We start from the raw sequence: 12,123 nt of genomic DNA, 5'->3' as shown, positions 1-12,123 counted from the left end.
ATATTATACAAACTAAACCAATATATTGTACAAACTAAACAAATATATTATACAAACTAAACCAATATATTGTACAAACTAAACAAATATATTATACAAACTAAACCAATATATTATCCAAACTAAACCAATATATTATACAAACTAAACCAATATATTGTATAAACTAAACAAATATATTATAAAAAATAAACCAATATATTAAAAAAACTAAACCAATATATTGTATAAACTATACCAATATATTATACATAGGTTAGGGTTAGTAAATATTTGTATTATATTTTAACATTGGACAATTGGCTCTCTTTAGCATTTTGCTTTGGTAAATGCCAGCTGGACATTTGTCCAGTGAGCAACTGTCCTACAGTCGTTCTTTTGTTTCACCATTTCAACTGTCTAGCTTGTTTGCTAACCTTACTAGCCTACAGCTACCTTAGCCCAAAGTGGGCCCAGGCCAAATTTGAGCAGTGAGCTAAGAGTGTAGCATCAGTTCATTATTAAAGTAAAAAACATCCGTTCATTAATTTTTAATGAAAAAACATGAAGAAATGTTACAAGTTCTTAATACGTCATGTGGTTTCTGACCTGAACGTGTGCCAAACTCTCTCTTTTTAGCTGCACTGTCCTTTCTGTCCAGTTTAAATTCACACTAATGAGATCTAAATGAGTCCACTGAGTATCTTTTTTATATATATATCACTTTAAAAGCCCTAAAACACCCTAAAAACTGGAACATTGCTACATTAATGGTTAGTCGGGCCCCTTTGCCAGTGCTTGTTTTTGCTTATTTGTGTTTTTACATGCTAACGCTAACCTTAGCTGATCAGCGGTGATTATAGAGACTCGTGAATGTGTCACTTAGACGATAAAACACATGATGTACCCACTGAAACACTCAGGTCTAATGAAGCTTATCAGATCACCTAATGTCTTAGTGCAACCCACGCGTTGTGAACACATCGGAGTCTTAATCTCTCCTAAAGTAGAACGTACTTTTGGATAAACTGTGATTCCCCACAGCCCTTCATGTGAGAACCTGTCATAGTTCTCCTCGTGATGCTGTGGTATCTTCACATTAAAATAATGAATATATGCAGGAATAGCTTTGCTGTATTATTCCTTCCTCTTTAAATGGAGCTAATAATGTGCCTTAAAATGCCTTTTCTTAAATCTGGATAACTCGAGTGTCTGGATTATTGCAGTATCAGCAATGTACATATTACGATGACTGTGCCATTACAAGTGTTTTTCTCTTCTGTATAAATCAGAGAACGTAGAATGACTAAAGTTGCAATAAAGTTTACATTTTCTTACTTCACTCTCTTAAATTATTATTCAGTTATTATACATATACATTTAGTGTTTCTTCTTTTCATCTGTAATATTTCTCAATCCTGCGTAAGTTAGTAAAGTATATCTGATTATCATATGGTGGGGATTTTGGGACTTGATCTCTAATCTTTTAGGGCTTTTTGCCCTGAAAGATTGAGTTAGTTTAAAACTGAATCAGGTGTGTGTTGAGAGGCATTTTGTAGCTTTTGTACATCAAGATTTGAATGTTGAAGTGACTTAACTGTATTGTCATTAAACAAAAACGCACAATGAAACAGTTGAAGTTACTTTTTTTTTTTTTTACCCAAACCAGGATCAAACTCCCACTGGACTAACTGGAGCTAATAAGATCATAAGAAGGGGTTGGTTAATGAGCCTGAATTGGAAAAGAAGAATATGGACAGTAAATGATCTGTTTAACACATGATAATTGTTTTTTGACTGTACACTGTATACAGTATATCAGAGAATGGCAACGTTTATCAGAGCGAGGGCAACAATGCGTTTGATCGATGTCAGAATTATAATGATAAAGGGTTTGTGCTTTTTCCTTTTATGTATCTGTATGTTGTCATATTGTATATTTTTCTCCGATTTTGTGTGTTCTTGTTCTCATTTTGTTTATTTTCTCTATGTTTTTGTTGTCACTTTGTTGGTTTTTGGAATCATTTGGTATCTTTTTACTCAATATGTGTCAGTGCATTGCCATTTTGTGAGTTTATGGGGTCACTGTGTGTTTTTGGAGTTGTTTATATATGGGTTTTTTTTTCCTATTTTATGTATATTTTCATTGTCATTATGTGTGTTTTTGAGGTCATTTTATGTATTTTTGTTGTCATTGTATATTTTTCTCTCATTTTGTGTTTCTTTTTTTAAATTGTTTTTACATTTTCTTCATTTTTGTGTATTATTGTCATTTTGTGTGTTTTGAGGTCTTTTTGTGTATTTTTGTTTGTCATTTCGTATATTTTTGTGTATCTTTATCTTTTTATTTCAAGTCATTCTGTGTATTTTTGTTTGTCATTTTGTAATCTTTTTTCTGGTATGTTTGTGTATCCATGTCATCCTTTTGTGCATTTCTTGTAATTGTATGTGTATTTCAAGTCATTTTGTGTATTTATGTTTGTAATTTTGTTTGTATTTATGGTATTTCTGTGTATCTATCACCCTTTTATGCATTTCTTGTCATTTTGATGTGTATTTCAAGTCATTCTGTGTATTTTTGTTTGTCATTTTGTATATTTTTGTGTATCTTTATCACCCTTTTATGCATTTCTTGTAATTGTATGTGTATTTCCAGTCATCTTGTGTATTTTTTGGTCATTTTGTGCGTTTACTTTGGGATTAACACAAAAGTGGACCGGAGGCCGATGATGATATCGTGAATAAACTGATGACTTACTGCTCTAATCCCTTTAATCTTTTAAAAGCTATTTTCCACACTGGTGTAGAACTGTGGGAGATATTTGTTGGTCACTGAGCAAACCATGGGTGAGCTCCTCTTCCTCCTCTATAGTACCTTCCTGTGCTGGGGCTGCTATCTGTTGGCTGGGCTCCACTTTGGGCCCCTCGACCTCAGCTCCTTTAGTGCAGTTAGACAGGTGCAGCTGGCCGCAGACATGCACAGACCCTCCATGCCAACCATGGAGCTCACCCTCTCCGTTTACACACTCGCCTTAATCACTTAGATTCATATGGCACTTTTTAAAATGTGGATGCAGTTCTCAGCAAAATGAAATTCACAGGACATACTCGAGTGGCTCCGCGGTTTGTGAGGTGATGAAGTTACAGTGTTAGAGACTTGAGAGGACCCTTCATCAGGAGGTAGCAGTAACTTTCAGACCCAGCCGTGGGTAGTTTTGCACGCAAAACCTTAAATGACCTTCCTCGTGGCTAGACCTGGGCAATATATCGAGATTCAATATACAGTATATCGAGTTTTCTATTTTGACAAGAAAGAAAATTACAACATCGGCAATAACAATATATCTTATTGTGTATTAAAATACTTTTATTAGGAGTAGCTGCATTTGCTACTTCTCAGAACAGCATGAAACACACAGTCTGATGGCTTATAGAGTGTGTCCTAACCCAGACCTTCCCCTAAATGAGCCACATTACAGAACTCACTCACACGTGCTGTCCTTTTTTAGGAAAGGAAAAAAAAGTGAAAAGTGTCTCATACTGTGCAGCTGTTTGTTAATAAATGTGACCATGTGACCTTTTTCATCAGCAAATTAATGTTATTTAATGAGTTAAAAAATATAGTGATTTATATCATATATTGCTATTTTGAGAACAAATATTGAGATATTAACTTTGGTCCATATTGCTCAGCCCTACTCGTGGAACGGTGTCCCCTTTTAAAAACCGGTAACTTTACATAATCGTGTATGCGTTGTTTTAGTTTTGTTCTTGTTAGCTTCACTTCACCTGAGAGTTTAACTTCTAAGAACCATAGGCCAATGACCTCTATCTAACCAGTTTATTTTCTTTATTGAAAATAAATGTATCATTTAATTCATTTAGTTTTGATGTCTGTGCAAGAAATCCAACAAAAATAGTTTTCTTCCAAAATTATAAATGACCCCAAAATGACCCACATACAAGTGGTGAACTGTTGACAGTCATTAGTGCAGCGAGGCCAGCACACAAATGTGGATCATGTCCACTGTACAGTATGAATGAGTATAGCTTCTCTACCACTACCAGTCCAGTACAACACACTGGCTACGCTGGACTCTGAGGCTGCTGTGGAGCAAGTGACACATGAATTAAACTGGTGACAAGTAGAGGCTGCAAATCTCTTCCAAAGTCTACTTTTAGAAAGTGCAAGTCAAGGTTTTAGGTTTCAATGTCTGCTCTTAAGTGAATGGGTTTTCCAGCTTACCAAGCTGCTGTGCATTTTAAATGGAGCCAGCAGATTAAGTTTGGTGGATTTCTCATCAATTGCCTCAATGTGGCGGAAAAAATATTAATCTCCTGCTTTGGCTCATATTTTTTAATTGGATAATGCTTGAAATGTATAAGCAGGAAGAAAAACATTGTATTTAAATAATATATGAAGATCTGGCATTGAATCTTTCATATTTTACCCATGTGGAGCACAAAGACCTTAGAAATGTCAGCTTGAAACATTAGACAGTTATCGGAAGCCCAGTGCAGGGTGACATTGGTGGGGATGTACCATTGTGGAGGTGTGTGTGTGTGTGTGTAAGCAGGAGAGAGCGAGCCTGATGAATGACAGTTGTTAATAAAACAAGACCCATGTAATCATTTCCTGCCCTCCCTTTTTAGAAATCTGTCACCTTGTGCTTTCTCTGAGTGTCTTCTCTCTTTAATTGTGCTTAATCATGGAATTAGCACTAAACAAGTTGACAGGCGGAACTTATTAATACCCTAAGGAGGCTGAACTTGCTCCTTGGTGATGTCTACTTGAGCCCAGCCACCTGTCCACCAGGCAGGCCCATGTCAGCAAGCAGCAGCTTCCATAGGATTAAATAAACAGGGAGCCAAGGAGGGAAAGATCTGACTGTCACACACAGGAGCAGAAGCTGCTCACATGTCACCATGTGGAAATAATGCAAGGCAAAGCATGTCCATTTGATTTGAACTATTAGTAACCTAACTTTGGTTCAACGTCATTTAAAGGTGCAGTCCGCAACTCTTATAAAAGTGACTATTTGTCATATTTGCTAAAGCTGTCACTGTGTAAGGACAGCTTTACATCAACTAGCAGTTTGTGTGAAAAAAAAAAACAGACTCATTGAGTCTCCCCTGCTGCCTTTGGCAGATTGCCAGAATGCACCACGACCGAGCAAAAAGAACCAATCAGAGTCAGAATTGCGTTTGATGGACTGTGACAGCTGTTGCTCACAGGCCGCGCCCCTTTCCCGGTGCTGGAGTGCCGTCTTTTTTAGTGTATGGTCTGGAGGAGTAGAAGATGGAATTGGTGACTTTTCTGCTTGAAAGGTAATTACTGCTGCTTGATTTACATTGTTTGATTACACTAGAACTCTGACTCTGTAGTGCATGTGTTGTTCATGTGCAGCCTCTGTGTGGGCTGCTGTAAATGACAGTGTTGTTGCTGCTGCTGCTGTGTCCACATTGAGAGAGTGCTGCAGTAATATGCTTTTAACAGAGCATGTTGTATTACTGTGATGTTGCTGTCGGACTAACGTTAGCTTGTTAGCTCCTCTGATGGAGGACTTTGGAAAGTTTGGACGCAGGGCAAGAGAGCAGCAGGGAAGGAGGGCGAGAGGGATCTGAAAGTCACGGACTGCACCTTTAATGAAAGACACTCAATCCTGTTTAGTTAATTCTCTATGCTTGACTGCGATGCACTGGCATTCATCATCCATGGCATCAACAAGAGTGTTAGACGACATTTATGCACCGTTTATTAGCAATACGCATCCTTTATTTGATGAAGTGGCTCTACTCCTGAAAAGAACATTCATATTCAATTCAACTTGTAGTTTAAAGTCTCTCTTATTTATTTTAAACTATAGATAACATTCTCTTCACCTGCAATAAAACCTAAGAGAAAAAGATCTTATTGGATGAGCTGTTCTTTCCTCCTCATAATTCTGTAGTCGATATATCTGAATGAGGGATTAGACATAAACAACTTTTATCATTAGAATTTGGGAGATAATCACAGCTTTTCATCCCAATCATTGATTATTACAGGAGCACAAACTTTCACCGAGCTCCAAATCTCTTATTTTCCAGATATTGGCAGTTGTCTGGATCAATTATTCTGATATTCACATTTTAAAGGCTTGGAAGACATTTTGATTACCATTACTAACGATACAGTAATATGGACACCCCAATTTTTCAAAGAAAATGCTATTAAATGCACAGTTTAGATCAGATCCAGATGAAAGTCAGTGGGGTAATTGAGGAACCAACCCAACAACAAATTTCATAAAAATTGGTAAATTTCGTCAATGTTGAGAAATATGAATTTTTTATATTACATGTTTTTTAACTGATTAAGAATCAATATATTAATCTGAATCCCATTCAAAATTCAATACAATTTTCCATAAAACAAGGTTTATCTTTGGTTAAAATAACCCGTGAACAAAAAACAACCAAAATGCTGGTAAAATATTAAAAATAAATTATTGTACAACACCCTCGTACATCCAGCTATTGGAGGTCTTACCTTCCTTTGCGTTTGTCACTTCAAATTCATTTTAATAACAATGTACCGGTAAACAACAACAACAACGTTTATTCTGAATGAGTTCATCTGTCTGTAAAAATAAATAAACACCAAGTTGCAGCTGTCACATTCACTTTTATTGTTAAAACTTTGTTTGGTGTTGGTCAGCTGCTTGTTTTTCCCCCACACGTGTCATTAAAAGGCAAACATATACAGCTGTATCTTCCAAAAACAAACCATGCAGCAGTGTAAACTTGAGGTCTACTGAGATAAAAACGCACACAACGTATCAGCACAATCTGCAATTTGTGTCCAAAAAACGGAGGGTGGGAGCCGTTTGTCTGTTTCACCTTTTAAATATGCAAAGCGGAGTATTTTCCACATTAAGCAAATACATGAATGAATTTGAAACTGAAAAAAAAATAAATATGAAGTGACAACATATACATAAATATGCAAGGTAATGCATGGAACCCCCGTTGAGAGGAAGCCGAATAAAAGGTTGGTTTAACTGCACTGAAGATACAAACCAGTGATGAAATGTGCACCTAATCATGACTCAGCAGCAACATGAAGCAATCATTCCGTCACTGGCAACCCACGACGTTTACAGTCCAAACGTAGCTCACATAAACTACAGGACCGACATGATGGAATATTTATTTTGTCTGTATATATTTATCAATATATATATATAAATAGAAAAAGATGCAATTAAGCTCCACACACCGTTAACTTCACTGGAAACTGCAAACTTCATGCTACGCAACACAGGAAGCTCATTGGTGGCATCTCACGTTCCTCTGCTGTCGCAAATGTACATGCTAGCTAAAGCACTACGTTTTTTAAACATATCAGCAATCCTGAGAACTAAACAAACAGGGGGGAAAAATATGATCGTTCCCTGCCACTTTATCATTAAATCAGCAGCTAGAACAAACTGCAGGTTCTCTCACAGTCACTTCAAGTGTTTAATCCATCCTTTAGTTACAGTTTGACTTTCACATGTTTCCTTAGGTGAAGGAAATTACTCCAAACAACCGTTTAGATGAAAGCCGGCCATTTCCTTACACTGGAGATCACAAAGTTTTTTGATCATAACTTTGGTCAGTTAAATGTGGAATTTCAGAAACTTCAACAAAAACCACATTTTTAGAAGATAAGGGACATAAACTCATTCAAAACATAACTTTCCTATGACTAGAAATGGGATCCAATCAGACCATCGTACTGAAATGTTTGCAGGGTTCGACCTAAACCCTATTCCACACTCCTCTTCCCTTTCTATCCAAAGATTAGCGCATCACTAAGGCACCGGTGCTAACAGTCCAGAAGATTAAACCTTTCATCCACACACGTGAACAGCTTCCACACGGTTTGATGGGAATATTTTGAACCCTTAAATCTGTAGCATCAATTAATTTCTAATAATCACCCATCCAACAATTGATTCTGTACAAAGCTTGATGATGAAAGAAAGAATAAATGTTTCAGTAAAATAATCTTTCATTAAACCAGCAAAGGAAACCATCACTTGATGGCTTTCTTTTCAAGTTGAAACAGATCCAGAATGTCCAGCATGGACTGTCGAATGTTGGCGCCAAAGCGGTGCGAGTCCTGCAGGAAAAAAACAGAATCAGAACATTTACATTTAAGGTTCAACAAGAATAACAGCAGGAATAGAAATTAAATGGGACGACTTACAGTCTCTGGGCTTGAGTGTTTACTGGAGATGTGAAAGTTAATGAGGTTTTCACCAACAATGATGTAGGACACGCCATAACCGTCATCTGCCACCTTCAGGACAAAGAGGGACAAATAGTGTTTTTATGCTCCACAGGTAAACTATTATCTAATAATCTACAACACTTTAACTGGAAACTATCAGATTTTTCAGAGTATAGGTCGCTTTGTTTCCATTTAAAATTAAGAAAGCCACTTGTATGGCAGAGCGATCCATCTGTGGATTTATCAGCCAGTCAGCAGCACCATCTAGTGAGTAGAAGTGGGAACTGCGAGTCACTTTGAAAAAAATGCTTTCACTTTAGCACAAGTTAGAGTGCTTAAGTTAAAGTATCAACTTCTCACTGTTAAAAGTTTGTTTACATTAGATTTCTGAAAACTTCTGCCTCCTTTTTCATCCCATAGCCCACCTTTTAAAATAAGAAGCACTCTATTGGCTAAACTATGTGTCAATCAGCAATGCACAGAGTCTAACGTCCAGCCATGTGACATATTGGCCAGACAGACTTATATGAGGATTTTCAATGTAAATAGTACATTTCTTGGAAAGCAACCTATGTTCCAGTACAGAAAATAGTTGTCTTATTTAAGATGTATGGTTTTGTTAGAGCAGTTTAAGAAATGTGATTAAAAGGAAATATATATATATATATATATATATATATATATATATATATATATATATATATATATATATATATATATATAAATAAATAAATAAATAGATTAACAATTTTTGGCATATCTAATTGTATATAAACATTTCAACTTGAAACCCAACTGTAACAATTGTATTTCTGACTGAAACACATCTTTCTTTATATGCAAACTTTCTGTGTGAACAGAAATCAGATCTACGTTTGGGAGAACTAAGCAGTTATTGTCCAAATGCTTTGAATATTAAGATAATGGATAACTTACCGGACCAAATCCCCCTCCTGTGGACACGTACTCTGGATGTCTGACCAGATCAAACAATTCCACCTGCTGCAGAGGGGTTTGGCTGGTTGACAGCCTCCACGGGTCAGACAGAACCTAAACAATTAAAGACACTGAAATAACAAGCACTCTACATTTAAACGGGACACTTAAAAAAATAAAAAAGTGATCTTGTCTGCAAAGTGCAACAGAAAATTTCATTTTTCTGTGTGTTCTGGTATCCTGAAGGATCGTGTGTCCAAGTTTTTTGCATGCTTTCATAGAATATAAATTTACCATTTGGACCATTGGTGGTGCATTATTTTAGTATTGCTCTCATTTGTTTCTCATTTTGTTTGTCTAAAAATAAATGATGAACCTAAAGAAATAAAATAAAATAAATTAATAGTTTATTTTTTGTATTTATGAATTTTTTTCTAACAATATAATAAAAATAAATAAAACAACTAATGCAACTGCTGAATAGGTTAAAAATGGTGTGATGCCTTCTTTTATGTGCTATTCATATCCATATCAGGTTTGTAATCAATGCGAAGATAATATTTATTATTTTTTAAAGAAACTGTCATTTAAAATGTACTACAAAGCAGTTTGAACCTCTAAATAAAGCTGCATCTTCTGTTTAGACACATCCAAACTGCTCATCATGTGAAAGCCACACCTCTTTAAGGAAAGCCGACTCCTCTCCCAGGTACTTGGAGACCACGTACAGGCAGAAAAGGTGGCGATCGATGCCGCCGCCCGTCATTGCTAAGCGGTACATGTTTTGGTGCTTCTCTGCAGCCTCCTTGAGTAACCTGAGACGCTCCTCCCTCTGTGTCGGGAAAGCCACAACAATAAGTGAAACATCATCAACAAGAAGAGTCATCAACATCCTCCGCCAGATGGGTTGTAATTATAACTCAACCTTTTCCTAAATGTCCTACATCTAAGAACTTAGATGTATAAGAAAATATTATCACATTAGAATATAAAATTAATAACCATCTTAAATGGTTTCAAAGAAAAGCTGTCCTCTTTGAAGATACCTCAGAGTAAAGAAATTGAACAAGGGCAATAACTCCGGAAAAAATAATTGCGCGCTTCTCATTTTTGAACTCCATGAAGGTATTGATACCCTGAAGCCACACACTGAATTTGGTTATCCTATCTTCAACAGTTTCTGAGAAAAGCTGTCCCTTTTAATTTAGACGGATGGAGCTAAAACCTATATCCTCCCTCCACTTTGTGTGGCGAGGGATAATAATATCTGCTAAGCCTAATCTTTAGTGCTTTCTATTTACCGTCTCATCTCTGATCATGGCACGAACAAAGGCACAAGTCTCCATGGTGCAGGAGCGCACGGTTTCAGTGCGGCCCTCACGAAACAGGCGAGTCATTGAGGCCTCGTATGTCAGACAGAACTTCCCTTTGTCCTGCAGTAGGAAAAAAACAAAAACACAGGTAGGTCAACATTTCCCACACAAACTACACACCGTTTTACAAACTGGGAACACTTGAGCCACATTCTTGAGATGATTTTGATTTATTATTGAAACATGAGCCTCCGGTAAAGCTGAAGGACAAGGTTTCAACACATCTGATGCAAAGAGTTCTGCTTTAACCTTTGCTGTGTAGGTTTGGCTTCAATCCTAAAATTAATCACACTGCTACAGGTGGAAGTGTTTGAGTTGTGACAGTTTGTGGGTCTTCACTGCCCTCTAGTGGAATATAAGTGCAACAGCTATTCTTTAACATCCAAAAAAAACCCACAACTTTGTGCTTCTTTCATGCCTACATTTTAAAATACATGAATCATTATAATGAATGCAGTTGTATTACCGTTAAAATGAGATAGAGACAGATGGAGGTACATACTCTGTAGTGAGCCAACTGCAGAGCAATCTGGATGAAGGCGTCTGGACTAGTGCGACATTTCTTTATCAGCCCTTTACCGAAGTCATTGAAGGGAACGATGTGACTGTCCACATCATCTGCAAGATTCTGGGCTAAGGTCAAGGAATTCTCAATGACCTCCTGACACTAAAGGAAGAAATGCAAAGCAAAAGCCACATTAATAATACATGAATACTTTAAGATCATGCAAGTTCTGTTTAGGCTAAACATCGTTCTGGTATATTGTGTTATTTATGGAAAAAAAAAAACACAAAAAGAAAGAATAATATGCAAAAAACAGAACTAAAATTGCTTGGACGTTAGTTTGTCTCCACACTAAGACACCAATGACCAGCAACATACAGTCTAATACATTTTACAGTTACATATACACATGTGGAACCATGTTTTAAAGCACAAACAATTTATGCATTTCATTGGTAAATGCTTTTCCTGCAAAATATTTTTGTCGAAGTTCTCAATGATCTTTGATTGTCAATCATTGATGCTACCAGAAGAGGGAGGCAAGGACCAACTTTTAAACCAGTACAATACAGACTATTATGAGGTACACACCACTTCCCAACAGAGTATGGAAAACAACAGATTATTTTATGTTAAAATAATCCTGTGGTCTCAGGTGTGATAGGAGTGAATTTGTACTGTTTATCAGCTCTAAAGCTGGTCAGGGCTGACAATCGGAATAATTAAACTTGTTCCAATATTTACAACCAATAGAGAAAGAGTGTGAGTGTGTGTAGAGAGCCTACGACTCCCAACTCATTTTGACCCTGTGATTTAATGACATGGAACTGAATGTAGCCAATCAAGAAGTGAGCTGACTGAGAAACACGTAATGTTGTGTAGCAGGCAACTCAGAATTTACCAGTTAAAAATATCTTAAACATGACTAACAGAGATTTTTTTCCCCCCAACTTTATCAAGTCGGAGCTTTGACTTCAGGTGTGGTTCCAAGTAACTTGTTAAAGTAGTAGGTCAGAAAATCACGCGTTCCAAGGAACTCGGAACGGATTCAATCACGTGAGATTCCTGGC

The 12,123-nt window shown here is 36.7% G+C and overlaps 1 protein-coding gene across 2 annotated transcripts in view; it reads right to left on the bottom strand.

Moving 5' to 3' along the window:
- Positions 1 to 6,630: 6,630 nt before the first annotated feature.
- cpt1ab (carnitine palmitoyltransferase 1Ab (liver)) overlaps positions 6,631 to 12,123 on the bottom strand; it is a 31,140-nt gene continuing 25,647 nt past the window's right edge. For both annotated transcript variants that reach the window (XM_028448356.1, XM_028448355.1), the window contains exons 14-19: positions 11,051 to 11,215; positions 10,477 to 10,608; positions 9,855 to 10,007; positions 9,176 to 9,289; positions 8,216 to 8,308; positions 6,631 to 8,128 (exon numbers count right to left, since the gene is read on the bottom strand). In XM_028448356.1, coding sequence (XP_028304157.1) covers positions 8,042 to 8,128; positions 8,216 to 8,308; positions 9,176 to 9,289; positions 9,855 to 10,007; positions 10,477 to 10,608; positions 11,051 to 11,215 — 744 coding nt within the window. In that variant the 3' untranslated portion in view covers positions 6,631 to 8,041. The remainder of the gene's footprint in view (positions 8,129 to 8,215; positions 8,309 to 9,175; positions 9,290 to 9,854; positions 10,008 to 10,476; positions 10,609 to 11,050; positions 11,216 to 12,123) is intronic.

Source organism: Gouania willdenowi, chromosome 6 (assembly GCF_900634775.1).
Source record: "Gouania willdenowi chromosome 6, fGouWil2.1, whole genome shotgun sequence".
NCBI classification, from domain to species: Eukaryota; Metazoa; Chordata; class Actinopteri; order Blenniiformes; family Gobiesocidae; genus Gouania; species Gouania willdenowi.
The sequence above is the reverse complement of the archived record's forward strand: the minus strand, read 5'-3'. Positions and strand labels throughout refer to the sequence as shown.